At 37.1% G+C, this 16,661-nt stretch overlaps 4 protein-coding genes across 6 annotated transcripts in view; 1 reads left to right on the top strand and 3 right to left on the bottom strand.

Annotated features, from left to right (window-relative positions):
- Window positions 1-1,745, bottom strand: part of Lmpt (four and a half LIM domains protein limpet) — a 33,383-nt gene extending 31,638 nt beyond the window's left edge. The window contains exon 1 of the mRNA XM_088037938.1: window positions 1,594-1,745. Within this exon, the coding sequence (XP_087894064.1) occupies window positions 1,594-1,635 (42 nt within the window). The 5' untranslated portion in view covers window positions 1,636-1,745. The remainder of the gene's footprint in view (window positions 1-1,593) is intronic.
- Window positions 1,746-1,986: 241 nt separating this feature from the next.
- Srrm1 (Serine-arginine repetitive matrix 1) lies at window positions 1,987-6,599 on the bottom strand. Its single transcript, XM_088036110.1, has 8 exons — window positions 6,266-6,599; window positions 6,085-6,174; window positions 5,913-6,035; window positions 5,697-5,867; window positions 5,314-5,651; window positions 4,274-4,798; window positions 3,534-3,752; window positions 1,987-3,480 (listed from the first exon to the last, which is right to left on the bottom strand). Exons 1-8 carry the CDS (start codon window positions 6,278-6,280, stop codon window positions 2,112-2,114), a joined length of 2,850 nt encoding a protein of 949 aa, XP_087892236.1. The 5' UTR covers window positions 6,281-6,599; the 3' UTR covers window positions 1,987-2,111.
- Window positions 6,600-8,374: 1,775 nt separating this feature from the next.
- Window positions 8,375-13,148, top strand: LOC148175322 (uncharacterized). Of its 2 annotated transcripts, XM_088036075.1 has the most exons (5): window positions 8,375-8,694; window positions 11,052-11,200; window positions 11,270-11,427; window positions 12,596-12,765; window positions 12,813-13,148. In XM_088036075.1, the coding sequence occupies exons 1-5, from the start codon at window positions 8,665-8,667 to the stop codon at window positions 13,017-13,019; spliced, it is 714 nt and encodes a 237-aa protein (XP_087892201.1). In that variant the 5' UTR covers window positions 8,375-8,664; the 3' UTR covers window positions 13,020-13,148. The 2 variants fall into 2 exon arrangements, with proteins under 2 accessions (XP_087892201.1, XP_087892203.1); XM_088036077.1 differs by lacking the exon at window positions 8,375-8,694 and having other exon boundaries at window positions 11,083-11,200; window positions 11,251-11,427.
- An 8-nt stretch (window positions 13,149-13,156) lies between these two features.
- On the bottom strand, window positions 13,157-16,404 carry Nopp140 (nucleolar and coiled-body phosphoprotein 1). Of its 2 annotated transcripts, none has more exons than XM_088036074.1 (4): window positions 16,259-16,404; window positions 14,686-16,038; window positions 14,486-14,566; window positions 13,157-13,670 (listed from the first exon to the last, which is right to left on the bottom strand). In XM_088036074.1, the coding sequence occupies exons 1-4, from the start codon at window positions 16,358-16,360 to the stop codon at window positions 13,518-13,520; spliced, it is 1,689 nt and encodes a 562-aa protein (XP_087892200.1). In that variant the 5' UTR covers window positions 16,361-16,404; the 3' UTR covers window positions 13,157-13,517. The 2 variants fall into 2 exon arrangements, with proteins under 2 accessions (XP_087892200.1, XP_087892199.1); XM_088036073.1 differs by lacking the exon at window positions 14,486-14,566 and adding an exon at window positions 13,922-14,348 and having other exon boundaries at window positions 13,581-13,670.
- Between the last annotated feature and the right edge of the window lie 257 nt (window positions 16,405-16,661).

The following is a 16,661-nucleotide window of genomic DNA, read 5'->3' as shown; positions in this document are numbered from 1 at the left end:
CTTTAAACACGTGCAACTCGATAAAATTTAAAATTACCAACATCTCTGAATCACAATATTTACAATTCACTTTTAGTCACATGTTTCAGGTTCCTAGCACCTTTGTTTAAGAAATTAAATTATGAAAACCGCGGAGGATGTTTATAAAATATCACGTAAACAGTGTAACTATTCGAACACGAAATCACGGATAAAAACTGAAAGTTGCTGCAACAAACTTTTTTTTCATATCGTTCGAAAATTAAAAATAAATATTATCTAATCCGTACAAAAAAAATTATGCAATTTAGTGATAAGTAAAAGTAAAGGCCATTGATATATGCACCCACACATGGTCATAAAAGTTGGTTTATTAGCACAAAATTCTGTGAAAATGGGAAACAATGGCCAGTTTTAAATTATATAACAAACAATAACAAAGTCCCAGAATAATATAACATTTGTGTTGCAACAAGGCCAACAATATTCAATATTTAAATAAACAATATTTTTGAGTTTTTCCTCCGTAAACATTCTATTAAATAAAATGAAGGTCAGTATAGTATTTTCCGTTTTGCGAAATAGTGCGATTTTAACCCATCAAATTGATTGAAAGAGCAGATGTGGAAATAATTATTCTGTAAACTGTAGGAGACTCATTACTAGCTTTTATTATTTCCTCGAAATTTAAAATGTAATTTCCACACTTTGAATAAGAAATTTTATGGTTTAAATAACGGATTTTGAAGACAATTACAAAAGTGGCCTCTTACCATAGCACCGGATTTATATAAAACACGTTAGCTCTTCGGAACTACACAACGAATTGCCGGTACTTATAGATAAAAAATAGAAGCTTTTCTTGATAAGACCAGTTCCTTTATATTTGTCGTACTTAAGTACTACATGTTGCAAAAACACACCTTCCACTGACACATTTTCTACGAAGTAAACAAACTTTGTTATCTAATTAATTGATATATGGAAGGAAACCTCTAGCCCTTTATCATTTATTTTGATAACTTAATACAAATAATCGAGTCCCTAATCGTGATAGACGTTTAGTATCAATAAACGTTCCCGTTTGCAAAAATTACTTATAATTTATGTAAATTAATATATTATGCATATTATGAAATATCTAAAAATAGCATGGGTCAGCAATTATAGATCACAGAAGATTATTATAACAGCGTGGAATAAAACATGTTCATTACAACATGCGCTGAAGTAAACACACGCTATTTGCAGGTAAAAATCGATTATTTCTTGCATTCCAAAAAGGTGAATGTCTTCTAGCCTTCTACCTATTTTGAATAAATCAATAGATTTTTATATCGCTTGACTGGTTACAAAATCCGAAATTAATTCATGTTTGATGTGCTTTTAAGCATGACTGTGTATAAAATCTGAGTGTTTTTTCATTTTTATTTTATTTTCCAGGCATAGATTCATAGTGGAGCCTCTACTTTCTGTAAACTCACTGAAAAAAATCGGGAGCCGCAAGCCGGCTACTGAAATAAATGAAACTAGCATGAAATAAAATAAAAGTGAAAAGCTACATATTCTTGAATTAAACTAAGATAAAATAAATGAGAAATAGCAAGTACTTACATCAGCAGAAAAGTAATCTTGGGAAGTCCTAGTGCATATCATTTTTATGGTTACGGGAAGGATTTAGAGTAAAAAGACCATAACAACACGAATTCTAATAAAATAAAACATGAACACACAACGCTCACATTTGTAAGTAGTAAACAATTTTACAATTTAAAAGCAAAATAAAAAAAAGTTTATAGGTTAGGTAACTAAAATGATAAAACAACCTACCACATTACATTCACCTACACAACTGAATTTAATCAATATTTTCTTCTTCCATATCTGGTTTAAATTTTTATGCAACCAACCTTCTTGCAACCCGACAGTGCTGCCAACATTACAGGTGTGGTACCACAGAGCGCCAAGTTCAAAACTTTGTTCCTTTACCCCAAAAAAAATCAAAGATTCCACATACATAACTTTATTAAGACAGCAACATACGGAATGAATGACAAAGAAAAATACAGGTCACTCATAAAAGCTAATTATCTATTATCATTCAAACTAAATGAAAACGTTTATTTTACACGTCACTCCGACTTATCGCTAGAGTTTTGCCTCTTCATTGACTTGAGAGCTTTTTCCCTCAACTTTTTTTCATCTTCGTTAACTATCTCGACGTCACTATTATCGGAATCGTCGCTCTCAACTTTTTTCTTCTTATGTTTCTTATGTTTTTTCGAGTGCTTCTTCTTCTTTTTATGTCGCTTATCTTTCTTCCGTTTTTTCGATTCTACTTCCTCGTCAGAATCGCTCGCTGATTTTGTTACTTTCTTTTTACGTTTTCTTTTCTTGGTTTCCTCCTCGCTGTCGGATGAGCTATCGCGTCTGTGTTTCTTTGATTTTTCCTTCTCGACTTTTTCGACTTCAGAGTCATCAGAACTGTCCACTTTCTTCTTTCGGCTTTTGGGGACGTCGCTGTCGCTCGAGTCATCCTTCTTTGATTTCCTGCCTTTTTCGGAACTTTCGGAACGAGTGCGTTTCTTTTTTAGCTTTTTGTCGTCTTCTGAGTCGGAACTCTGGTGTTTTTTTCTCTGAATTTTCTCTTCGCTGCTGTCACGTCTGTTTCGTTTACTCTCTTTACCTTTCTTGGTCTTTAGTTCTACTTCAGGGCTACTTTCTTTATCTTTTCTCTTAGAATATTCTACTTCACTATCACTAGAACTAGAGTCGCGTTTTTTCGCCTTCTTCTTTGATTTGATCTTCTTTCTCTCGCGCTCTCTTTCTTTTGGTCCTTCACTGTCAGAGTCACTAGAGTTTGAATCAGTCTCACTCTTGGAAGGTTTTTTCGAAACCTTCTTCTTCATTTCAGCCTTTTCCTTCAGTTTCTTCTTCTCATCCTTGGTAGCAGGAACTGTTTGTTTTTTAGGCGGGAACTCGTTTGCTTTGATAAAGGGTGAAGGTGTCCTTGACAAGCTTCGTGAGTATCTAGGTGGACCGTGCGGAGGAATCAAATTATTATCTTCAGGACTAATGCTTCTAGACTTTGATTTCTTTCGGTCTTTAGATTTAAAATCGCTTTCATTCTGACTATCTGAAGTACTAATCTTTCGCTTTTCTTCAATTTTCTTTTCAGGCTTGTGAAGGTCTTCGCTTCTCTTATTCTCTTCAAGACGTCTGGATTCTTCTTTCTTCTCTTCAGGTCTTCGTGGCGTTGGACGAGATCCTCGAGATTCATCCCTTTGATCGCGGCGATCATTGCGCGCTGCTGGACTAGGACTGGGCTTGCGGATTCTTTCTCTTGATTTCCCGCGAATCGGAGATTTCCGGCGAAGACTCCCTCGCTCTCTGGAAGATCTCCTCCTGGAGCGCGATCTTCTATCCCTGGACCTGGAACGCCTCCTCTCGCGAGAAAGCCTGCGGTGGTTCCTGTCACGGCTCCTACTGCGTCTGAGTCTCCTGAAAAAATTAAAAAGTTAAAAAACTGAAAGTGAAGACTAAGAAAAACAAACCGATCGCGGCTGCTCCTGCGTCTGCTAGGGCTGCGCCTCCTCCTGCTGGGGCTTCTTCTGCTCCTGCTCCTGCGTCCTCTTCTATTCCTGCTCAAGCTCCTCCTCCTGCTGTAGCTGCGTCTCCTGCGAGGACTCTGTCTCCTTGGAGTGCTCCTCCTTGATCGTGAGATGCTCCTTCTGCGCCGACTTAAACTCCTCTTGTTACGAGATGGACTACGTCTGGAAGCAAAAATCTATCTGTAATTTGAAGTAAAAATTAAAAACTTACAATAACATGATATGGGAATGACATGCATGAAAAATCTGCTTTCATTTTATTTGGCATTTATTTAAATGAGAGCAGCTTTTTGTACCCCCGACCAGAAAATCTGAGCTGTACAAACGGCAAAAACGACGGTCAGTGTCCGTTGTAACCTCGCAAGTTCCCTTTTTGGTTACGTCATACGATACAATGACGAATCATGTAATAATTTATTAATGCAGTAATAGCACAATCGTGTAATTACGGAAATGAACCAATCAATAATAAAGGAGATGTCGGAAGAAACCCGTGAATAATAAATTCCCTTTACTTTCCGTAATTTTCTGCACTTTCCTGTTTTTTCGATTCGTTCTCCACAAGCATAAAACAAAACCACTGACACTGATTACCAATTTCTACGTACCACGTCACCACCGTGACAATTTAGATCCTCGTTTCTTAATTAGAAAAACAACAAGACAACAAATAAAAATCCCACCTTCTAGAAACACTCCTCTTTCGGCTAGTTGACCTCTTCCTTGAAAGACTCCGTTTTCTAGACACGCTCCTTTTGCGCCGAGGACTCTTATCCCTACTCTTCCTGTTACGTCTCGGCGATTTCGACGGTGACTTCTTCCTTTTTCCTTTATCCTGTTCCACTTCACTGTCGGAGCTATCCTTGTTGGATCGATAGTGCCGTTTTTTCTGAACGCTGTTTTCCTTTTTTCGGATCTCGAAGTTATCCTTGGACGCGTCTGAGCTGGAACGAGAACGTCTCTTGTCCTTGGTGTCCTTGGAGTTGGAGCGAGACTTGCGATCCTTTGATGCTCCTGGACTAGATGAACGGGACCTCGAACGTGACTTACTAGGTGACTTAGAGCGGGACACTGACTTGGAGCGAGAACGAGAGACTGACTTCGAGCGGGATCGAGAGTGGTGCTGCTGTTGCTGCTGCTGCTTTGCATTGCCGCCAGCCATCGACATCAGCTTCGCCTGGAGCTTTGAAACGGGTTGAGAATTTTCTCTAGGACAGTAAAGAGAGTGTTAATGAAGAAGAAACGACGAGAAGAAAAAAGAAACGTCATTTCATCAGATTAAAAAAAAAAACACAAATCGATCACTCTGTATATTCAGTTTGTCAACTGAAATATTCGGAACGCAGTATTTCGGTAATATTTCCACGATAAGCATTATCTAATCATAATAAAAAGTGTAACCAACATAAAGTCAAGGATATTTTTAATGATTCAGTGGCTCATGAATTTGTGCAATATTGTTATTTCCAAAAAATTGAAGTGATATGTATTATTTTTGGCATGATTCTGTCAATTGAAACACAGCTGCCAACATGTAAAAAATGCAAGACCTATCAGACACAAAAACATGTCAAATATTTAGAGAACACTTTCCCATTGTTAATGATGAATGTTATCTTTGATTTTTGAACCGTAACTAAACTAAATAAACATCAAAAACCTGTTAAGTAAGAAAATAAACACAAAGCAAAGTGGTTTAATATCCTTCTTCAATAAAACTTACGAATTATGCTTTGAATTGGCAGTATTACTTTCCAGCTTGGCCGAATCTTCTCTGCCGTTGTTCTCCCGTTCATTTGGGCTGGCGTTACCATTATTCCTGGTTTCGTCGAGCTTGATCCTTGACCGTGAGCGACTCCTGGACCTCTTGTCCTTGCCTCTGTCGCTGTTCCTGCTGGAGCGTTCATTGGATCGTCTCCTGGGTCTAGACCTTGACCTAGACCTCCTCCTAGATCTGGATCTGTCCCTTTCTCTGTACTTTTTCTCCTTGTCGGATTTTTCGCGTTCCCGTTCTTTTTCTCGCTCCCTCTCCCTGTTCTCGCGATCTTTTTCTTCCTTTTCCTGAAAAAACGTAATGACTTGGGAAGATTAAAAAGTGGTACCAACCTTTTTCTTCATTAGTTCTTCACGCTTCAGGTCCAAGAGAGAATCTGGAATTCCTGATGGGTTTTCCTGGGCTGAAATAAGTAACGCCCACAACTCCGCCATGAATTCCCGCGCGTTTTTTCCGTGGAGAAAACCAGTGAGGTTGATTTGGATCTTCTTTGGGTCCGGGAACTGGGGAAAGTACTGTTAGAACTGTATAGGGGAGCGCGGTTTTACCTTTTCATCCAGTTGGTTGTAGACAAAATCAACCACGACGTCATCGTCGATTTTGAGAATTTCCGTCAATTTGTCCTGGATCCACGGTTTGATGACATCCAATTTAATTTTGGACATGTCCACCTGAAATTAGTGTTGACTATGGCGCCATTTTTTGATCACTTTAACTCACCCTTTGACTCAAACAATCACTAAATTTCATTTGTTTGAGAAGTTTCTTCTCCTTATCGCTGAAGCGATTGTCCTGTTCGGTGGTTGTGCCCTAAAAACCCCATGTTTACAAAATACCCCCATTCATGACAGTTCTATTTATACATATCAAGCAAGAAATGAAAACCAGTCCAAGTACTCACCGTATACATCATCATAGAGCCAAGTTTTTCTCAGATTTGCAAACCAACTAAAAACCACCAAAACAACTAAATTCAAGTACAACTAGAAAATCTAACAAGGACGCCGGTACTTATTTGCACTATTTACATATAACTTGCGTATTCACATGATTTAATACAACATGAAATTACAGCGATTAATATAAACTCGTGATCGATAGGTTTTATAGTAAAAAGTCATCGTTCTCACCACGTTCTAACGAAAAACCGATCGTAGATTCTAAAAATCCATGTTGCTTCCAACAAAATGGCGTGGCGTCAAATTTGTTGGTAATTACGCGCACTGTTTTATCGACACGCCGGGGGTAGTTATCAACGGAGACGGGACGGCGCAAAGTGACATCTGCTGGCATGGCAACCAAAAAAATTATCCAAAATTATAAAAATTGGGACACAATTTTGGGGTTTGCAAGTAGTTCAAGACGGTTTAGGTTCTAAATTATTTCTACATTCTATTATTAAAAAGCAACGAAAGTAAAGGTTATTCTTATTTTAGCCGTCTCGTTAAACTTCCATTTTTTGCGATGAAATTCGAATTTAACAAAAACAACTTTTACGGTTGATAAAAACTGATATATTTCCGGTGAGCTGTAATTAGTTAGACACGGTAATTGTGTACCTGATTTTGCACATTCCGCGAATTTATTAATTGTATCGAATGTTATTTAATTGCGTCGTTTTTCCATTAGATCTCTTTTCTCATTTCAAGTTTTTACTGTAAAAATTCCCGTTATGGTAGTTTAACTCTGTATATTAACTTATTGGGAATATATTAACATGAGAGATACTACAACACACTGACCCACAATTTGATTGTAGTAAAGCGAATGAATGAGGAGCACCTGAAGACAAAGACACCTTTCCAGTTTGTTTTACCTTTTAAATTGCAAATATTTAGTTAATTTTTCTAATACTGCAACTTTGAAATTTGAATTATGTTGGCAAATCTGTAGGTTGTCACTTCCATAATTTAAAGATTACCATGTCATTAATGACACGCCTCTGATGTTACCATAAAAAGTCCTACCAACTAATTTTTTATGTTTTTTTATTTTAGCGTTTTTTTTAAACGATCCTTGCAAAATCTACATACATGCTGAAGATCTTTTAAATGCATTAGTGTTTTAGATCTTTAGAGTTTAAAGGTTTTTCGATCTTCTTTTGTTAAAATTTTCTGAATTTTTAGTAGCAACTAAAACTACTCTTGTGCTTTTTAACGTACTTTAAAGAGAGGGCAAAATTTTTGAAATCTATTAAAGAGTTTTAAAAGGCGATATTGCTTCGTCTATGAGGACCTTGTTCAAATTTGCTTGGCCAAAACCGTTCTGAAGCAGCGCAACAGAAAAACAGGGGAAAAAGACGAATTTTAAGTGTCTTTAAATGTTAATTTTTCTTGGCCGAAACCGTATTCACGTTTGATAAAACAGGATATATTTCTTAAAATTTTGATTTTTTTAAAAAAAAGGTGACTGAAAAACCGGACAATTTCTTTAAAAATTTTAACTTTTCTCAAGTTACTTTGAAAACCAGCCTAAAAGCATTAAAAATGTGTTCTGAAGGGGCCATATTAGTAGTTTATATTGTACATATTTTTGGATTCTTCCGTTTCTTCTAATGCTGAATTCCACAAGAATTTCTAAACCACAGATTTCAGTTTTTTGGAATCTAAGAATTCGGACACTGAAAAAATAATATGGACAGTTCTGACCGATGAGATTTTCTACTTCATTTTTTTAATTAGATCACATAGTATTTCTGGAGAGCAGATTATTATAAAAGGAAGTTGATAATAAAACTAGCAACAAAATGTAGCCTCTATTAGAAAAACTAACAGTAGGTAAATAAGATAATTTTTCTCGTGTTATCTTAAACAAAGAGCCCCCAAAAATATCTAAATCTTTAGACACAAAGAAAGGTTTGTGTCTCTAAAACAACGTCTTTTGTTTCCAATCAGCTGAATGTTGAATCAGCAAAGTCATCTTCTTATCAAATTAAGCGTAGCACGTCTAGTCTCTTACCAGTCATAGGATTTAATGGGAAAACAGGGTGTTCTCCCACTTTACACTATAACAACTGTTCTTGTTCTTCTTTAATCCCACCCAGGTACTACATTATATCATTTCCGTTTCACAAGTTCAAGACCAACTCAGTCTTCAGTATACTGGCACACTTCAAAGAAATTATTTCGTGCACCAGCAGATCTTGCGAATTTACCAACGTGCTACAGTGGACTCACTAGTGTTTCCGTTTAAATTATCGTGAAAATATGGATTGGTAGTTTTGAGTGAGAAGAAAAATAAGAATTGTTTGTAATAAATTTAACTCAACAATTATTCGGTTCATCTGGATTTTTTGGAAAGATGGGTCTTTGCAACAGTACCACTTTTGCAGTAAGTATTTAATTTAATTTGTTCGAGTGTGATTAGATTTGGGCAACTGGGTCGTCCTTAATTCCTCGTGTCGCGAAAGATATCTAGATTTACCGATATTCAAAATATTTGCCCTCTGCAGCCCACATAAACGCTCAAGTACAGTTATATGATGAGGTCAATGATCAGGTATCGCTTTGAGTAGGTACGTACCTGGACAGGTGGTCAATGCAATGCATAGGACAGATACAGATTTGGGTTTTTGAGAGAAACCGATGATGTCATTTAGTACTGTATGACTAGGAGAGAAAACGGTACTTTTCGTGATTAATTTCCTTAAAATTCATGGCACGAACGCGGACCAGAGTCGCTAAATTTTCAATTATGCTCATATTTAATGCAGCGTTAAAATGAAACGGGACTCTGGCGGAACTGGAAAATGTGATTGATTAAATTAACGATTTGTAATTTTCCACCAGATTTGGAAAAGTGGTAAAGAGGAGACGTGATGGTATGTGCATTTTTTGATCGAGGCGCTCACGTAGTTGATTGGCTTTTCATTACTTGGGAGTTTAAAACTCATTACGCTATCGTTCAATTTTTTATCTATATTGGCTAATAATCAACTGCTGCCTTTAGTCGACCAACATAATGTATAATTTATGAGCATCTTTTATCAGCGGGAAAAGTGAACTTTTTCCTAAACTTTCGAAAAATCAATAATTTTTGAGCTTATTAACTTCTGAAGACCACATTATTCTCTGCAAAGAAAATTACCGCCTGCGACTTCACTAGACCTCTTTTCAAAGTTGCACGGAAAATGCGACAGATTAACACAGATTTGCACGTATTGTTTTACAGGTAAAAATTAGCGTGTGGAATTACAGGCTTCAAGTATAAGTTGCCATCCTCAATCTTCCATAAGTGTGTTGTTCTAGTGCTCGCAGCACATATGTAGTTATTTCAGTATTCTGGTGACCCAGAATGGCATTGTTACAGAATTGCATTCATTCACAAGAATTTTAATAATCTGGTGCAAGCTTCTCAGGTGTGATTAAAAAAAGTGGAGGATTGGAAATTATTGTGATTATAAAAGCAAAGGTTAAGAAGTAAACGCGATTAGGAGTAAACCTAGTTACATAAATTTCCTCGGTTTTGTTAACCATGTCAAAGTCTTCGAATTGTTTGATCTCCGTTCATTCTTATGTGGTCTGAACTTACAATTTTCTGCCTCAAAAGTGTTATACTTTTCTCATCTCGATTTAACTTTCTATAAAGTTATGAGTGCTTGTTTTTTAAGTTTTAATTGACGCGGGTTTTTAACATTATTCTGTTTTTTGAATGCAAAAATGTTTTGTCTTTAGCAAACTTTTTGTCTCTCGTTTTTACTTTATATGTGGTTTGCAGTTTATTTGTACTTTTAAATCTTTTTTTAGATTTGTCTTTGATTCCTTTAGTTCCTTTAAAATATTTTCATTTTAAGTTTCCACAATTTTTTTCACTTTTAATTTTTTTTAGACTCTTTAAAGCTTCCACAATCTTAAGTGGCCTTAGATTTTTCAAATTCTTACTATTCTCCTGTGTCTTGTGATATTTTTATTTCGGTAAGTTTTTTCAATTCCACAAGGTTTTTATATCTATGCGCTTCATTAAATTTTTCGATTTATTGAAAACTTTTAGTTCTCTCAAAATTTTCAGATTGGACTGCTTAATTAACTGCTTATAGACTTTCGATTCTTTCAATTTTTTGGACCCTTTCCACTTTTAGATTGTTTACATTTTAATTTATTTAAGTAGATGTTTTAATACTGATACAGATTGAGTCTTTAGATTCCAGAAAATCTTTATATTTTGAATCTTTTAGATTCCTTTACATCCTTTCAATACGATGCCTGGAAGCGATTTTTCTTTGTTCACGTAAATTATCCAATCAATTTTTTATCGCCGTTGCTTGTTTTTGGTAAATGCGCACCGAAAAGCTAAAAGTTACGACCACTGATGTTGAACAAATTGATTTCCTTATCCATCGCGAATCCTCAATTACGCCCGACCACAAAAATAATTTTCTTTATTTCAACACCTGACAACCGGAGATTTATAAAAATTATCAAGATCACCGAAGTGGAAAAAGTTACGTCGCAATTGAGATCATCTTCAAGAAACAAGACGTCAGTAAACATAAAAAGCACTTTATCCGACTATAAATCAAAGAAATGTCTTCGTTTCTTCCACTGAAGATAACGTTTCCGTTATTAAAAGGCAGAAAAATTCTGCACTATATTCACCTACATTAATTAGAATTAATTTTCCGGTGCAATTACTGCACGCTTCCTAGTTACATCACTCAAATTAATTGCTCGTATTAAATCTCGTTTCAGATCCTGACAGTATTACTATCACTCCTTAGTTTAACCTTAGCGAAAATTCCAACAAAATGTGAAGGGAGCGGTGGTTTGAAATATTTGTGGGGTGATGCTTTGACGGACTCCCCGAATTGTGTGGGCCCCCATGATGCCCCGTATCCAACGTAAGTTACTATAGAAAAACTATCGATAAAAACCCTACTAAATTAAATAGTAATTTATGTTTTGTCCAGCGCAGCCATCGAAAGATCATTTAGAAGTTCAAACTTATGGACGGGGAGTGCAAGAACTGGAAGGTCTCGGAAGACAATCGATCCTTTCATAACGCAGAAAGCTTTGGTTGCGGCTCATGAATATAATTTCGGTGACGCTTCCACAATAGCAAGGACTGGTAAGAATAAATCGCAATTATTACGGTAACTTGTCGATTAATCTAATAAATGGCAGCGGAAGATAATATCAATTAAGTAGCTGATGATAACGGATAATAGGTGAGAACTCGTTCTATAACAGTTCTTTGGCAGAAGTAGCATTGCCATATTGTCGTAAGTGTAAAGTAACCTAAATATTACCGCAATGCGACACACTTTGTTTGAGTTCTTTACTTGGCGTAGTCATTAACTTTCAAATTCGACGGATCAATTAGGATTTATTGTCTTTGCAGCTTTTTATTCTCATTACATACAATTAGACTGTGGAACTATTTTCGTATTTCCTTCGACGTGAGAACGTGACTATGCTCTTCGAGTTTCCACGTTATTACCAATTAATGAACGTGACATGATTTGATGCCTATAATTGCGATTTTTTCGTTTGAACACAACCAAGTAGAGCGTAAATTGTCAATTTCGGCTTCAGTTTCAATTAATTAAATTAGTGTGATTCAAAGTGAAACTCGCGCATTTTTTCGTTCATGATGGTTTCTTGAGTGACTCAGCTGCTAAAAAGGCCACTCAAGAATTGTTTTATTGGTTTATTACTAAAAACAGTTACTAGTGTTAAATGTGCTAATGAAGACAGAAAGTTGAAAGAGAACGAAAAATTTAAGTCTGTCAGGGTTTTTTAATGTCTTCATTTTAAATGAGTACACCTTTCAAAGAAAGGTCTTTACCTGTCTTGATTAGCTTCTTGCATCCTCACATGTCAATCAAAATGATTGGAGCTTTTTTGGTCTCTAAATTAGTTCGAATTTCTTTCTTATTGCAAGTAGCATTAACATCAACATGAAAATAAAATGTGTAGCTGTAGTTTCCTCTAAAACTAACCCAGCTAAGAAACAAAAGAAATTCTGAGGAAAATCTTCTGAAGAAGATAACACAGAAAGCTGTGGCAAAGAAGAAAGAGCTAAGTTCGCAATTAAAGAATTCTCGTTATATGAAAATAAAGGAGTTCCCGATTACTAGACAAATGACAAAGTGGGCTAAAAATAAAAGTCCGAGCTAATCAGTAATCGAAAGTGGTATTGCACCAGCGAAAAATTCACAACACGAAATCCATTTCAAGCCTACTTCCGGCCCCTCGTCGCGGATTGACTTATTGACCCAAAACTATTTTTTCAGCTCGAGCGGCCAACGTGTCTCCCGCAAACGCCTGCACAGGCACCCCCGCCCGACTGTGCAAAACTCGATACAACACGACAGCCCCCATGTATGGGGTGTCTCTAACTTCAGGCCAGCCCGTTACAATAGTCCAAAAATTCCCAGATTTGCTCCAACAAGTCGTTTTTGAAGTAAGTGCATTGGCGTCGGTTTACAGTTGGTAAAGGAATTTTTACAGGTATGCGAAAGTTCCGAGTGTGACGTGGTCCGAGGTGAATGTACCCAAACTTACGTCCCGTATTTGTTCTTAGTCATCCCATTGGGACCTGTAACGTTGACGGGACAAGATTATGTGTTAGTTGAAAGTGGTTGTGTGTGCAGACCGAAATACGCGTCTCAGAGTAATCAAGAAGCGAGCGCGATGACCTCTATACCGAGACTTTAAGGCTGGGTGAAACATACAGTTAATCATTAAAATGTGCTCATACTTTTTTACATTTTGTAAAATATTTATTATGTTTAATTTATAAGATTTTTATTAAGTATAGAAATAAAAGATTTTTCAATATTAAAACTACGTCGTCCAGATAAAATATTTTATTCAGATTTATGTACAAAATACGCAACTGCCGACCAACTTTGGACTATGGAAAATGAAACAGTTTTGGATCAGTGAATAAAAAAATACTTTCAAAAGATATCAAATGTATGGCTTTGATAACAATTTCCTAATATTATATTGTTTATAAACAAATACAGACTATTCAATAAGGAACGCCAAAGGAGTAACAAAACACAACTTACAATACCAGACATATACAGGTCATCCCAAATATAACTCCTCTTATTGACATCACAGTTTCATCAACTTAATATTAGCATGAAATTATTGATAAATGAAATATCAACTGTTATACTTATCAAAATTCGTTTCAGATTTAGTTTATTCAAATTTAATCGAGTTAACCGATGTGTCTATGAATCCTCCACGATACGAACCACGTTTTTTCTTTGTCTTTTCGTGTCGAAAGGATTTGCCCCGGGTGTGTTTTAGGTCCAAATTTGCTTTTTCTCCCCAGGATCCTCTTGAATTAAACTGTAATAAACATAGTACACTTAACACCGAATTTGCGTTAAAATTGAACTGCTTTTTTTTAAATGAGTGTCAAAATTGTAATACAAGTCCATCTTTAAGCAGAAGTACCTCACAGGTTACAATTTTAATAATATCGCTCTCGTTAGCGACCAATCACAGCACGTGCCTTTGACTGGTGGATTGAAGAGCTAAAACAATTGACAGAGGACAACAACCCCTTTGTCGATTGTTTTTCAACCACTCATACTTACAATTTAAATACATCTAGTCATCAAAAGTAATTTTCTTGTTTTCTGGCTTCTGGTCCCCAAAACTCCCCCTCTGTTGGAACCCCCCTTTATCTTCGAACGATTTTCGAAAACCGCCCCTTCCCCCTCTATTATCACCAAATGATTTTCTGAAACCCCCTCTATCGTTTCCGTCAAACGATTTTCTGAAGCCCCCTCTATCATTACCCCTGAAACCGCCCCCACCGCGACCTCTGAAACCACCACCGTCGCGACCTCCTCTGAAACCACCCCCTTCGCGGTCTTTATTAAATCCACCCCCTTCACGGTCTCTATTGAAACCGCCTCCGCCTCGACCACCTCTGAAGCCGCCGCCACCGCGGCCTCCCCTGAAACCGCCCCTGCCGCGGTTTCCATCAAAATCACGTTTCTTGTTCCAGTTGTCTTCACCCTAAATGGTAATAGAAAAAAAATTAGAACAACTTGTACGCGAGTTATCTAGAGGCAACGTGCGAAATTTGTAGTTTTTAAGGACTTTAATGAGAGATAAGTCGCGTACCAGTTGCCTACAATGGAATCGCACGTTACCTTTGCTTCAAATGAATTGTCAGTCAGGCGCGGGTCTACTGCTATTTGATCGTCTTTCACACGACGGAAGGGAGCAGGGCGCTAAAATGACGAAATAAAATGAAATAGTACAAAATGTTGTGAACTATGCTTTTTATGGGATGTATGATTGACTAATTGGGTGAAAAAAAGTAGGGAATCTAGAAAATAAAAAGTCTCACCCTATTATTTCCATTGAAGCTGTTATTCTGGTCATTATTCTGTCCAGCCTTAACAAAATTACTATAATTGGGCTTCTTTGAAACGAATCCTTCATTTCCGTCCTCCCCTGCTTTCCTTTTAATTCCTTTGTTTTGATTATTCGCCACTTCTGTGGGTTTTTCGTCTGATTCTTCATCTGAAGAAGATTCTTTATTCGCGGCGAATTTCTTAGGCGCTGGAGTAGAAGCAGCCTTTGGAGTTGTATTCTTCGATTTAGGCGCCGTCTCTTCTTCATCACTTGAATCTTCTTCCGAACTACTTTCCTTCTTTTTCGCAACAGGAGTAGTAGTTTTAGGAGTCTTAGGAGCCTCATCCTCTGAACTATCTTCTTCAGAACTACTCTCTTTCTTCTTTGCAACAGCTTTCTGTGGTGGTTTAGTCGGTGCTGGTTTCTTCTGTGGAGCTTCATCTTCATCAGAAGACTCCTCAGAACTACTCTCTTGTTTCTTAGCTGGAGCAGCCTTAGGAGGAGCTACAGCTTGTTTTTTCTGAGGAGGTTCTTCATCTGAGGACTCTTCAGAACTACTTTCCTGCTTCTTCTTCGCGGGTGCTGCTTTTGCTGCAGGTTTAGGAGTCGGCTTCACCGCCTCATCTTCGGAGGAATCTTCTGAACTGCTTTCCTTCTTCTTCTGGACTGGAGTTTTCGCGGGAGTTGGTTTAGCGGCCGGTTTTTTCTCTTCTTCATCTGAAGAGTCATCAGAACTGCTCTCTGCGGGTTTCTTAACAGGTGTTTTTGTTTGAGCTTTAGGAGTGGCTTTAGTTGGAACTTTGGGAGCTTCATCTTCTGAACTATCTTCAGAGCTACTTTCTTGTTTCTTCTGTGCTGGTTTAGGAGGGTTCTTCACATTAGGAGTGACTTTCGCTGCGATTTTTTGTTGCGTTTTTGGGGGTTCATCATCTGAGTCATCTGAACTATCCTCTGAACTGTCTTTCGCCGCAGGTTTTACAGGAGTTTTTAAGATAGACTTGACTGGTGTTTTTTTAGGTGCTTCATCTTCTGATGAGTCATCAGAACTACTCTCTTTAGTTTGTTTTTGTGGTGGTTTAGCTGGTTGTTTTTGGGCAGGCGATTTAGTAGCTGGTGTCTTCGTTTCTTCTTCTGAAGAACTCTCTTCACTACTGGACTCTGCCTTCTTTTGTACAGGTTTCTGTTTTATAACACCATTGACAGCTTTAGCCTTTGGAGCCTCTTCCTCGCTACTACTATCATCGCTGTCCGCCACATTCAACGACAACTTCTTTCCCTTAATTCCAGTCTTCAAATAGTGGCCGATAATGTCAGACAAACTGGCGGAGCCTTTGAGCAGCCCCAACTAAAAAAACAACAGAAATTCTTTAAAATACGAATTTTAATAACCACAGAAACGTAAAGAGACAGCTAAAACTAACAAACAGGACTTGGAAAAAGAAAAAAAGATCCTCGTGTTCGTATTTTAGAACACGTGCTCGGACCTCCCGCAAGGTCCACGTTTTGTTTAAAGTAGAAGTAAGAATTGTACGGAAAAAACTAAACTAAAAATTGAAAGTACTTACAGTTTTGTTTTTTTTCTGGAAAACATTTGCCAAGTTTTTGTCTTTAGTTAATAAAAAGTCGTAAATTAACGCGGAGCCCAAAGCTTCGACGTTGTCCGCCATGTCGGTCGATAAAAGAGGAATTTGCAGGTTATAGCAGGTTCACAATTAAACTCCAACTAGTGCGCATGCTCCGTACATTTGTGGCTCGTTCACGTTCGACTGTGGCGCCTCCACAAGAAAAATTTGAAAAAATTCTTCATCTTTGAACGAAGTTGAAATTTATTGAGAAGATTCTACGCAAAAAACAGTTTTTACATTTGCGCCTTTTTTATCTCTACTAACTTTTTTATTAGCAGATCAAATAAAGTGGAAACTTTATAACAGACCGTCTGTGGGAATTAAATGAATAAAAAAATGCTCG

This window comes from Gnatocerus cornutus, chromosome 5, assembly GCF_029298725.1.
Source record: "Gnatocerus cornutus isolate USDA-ARS CGAHR chromosome 5, icGnaCorn1.1, whole genome shotgun sequence".
Taxonomy (NCBI): domain Eukaryota; kingdom Metazoa; phylum Arthropoda; class Insecta; order Coleoptera; family Tenebrionidae; genus Gnatocerus; species Gnatocerus cornutus.
The sequence above is the reverse complement of the archived record's forward strand: the minus strand, read 5'-3'. Positions and strand labels throughout refer to the sequence as shown.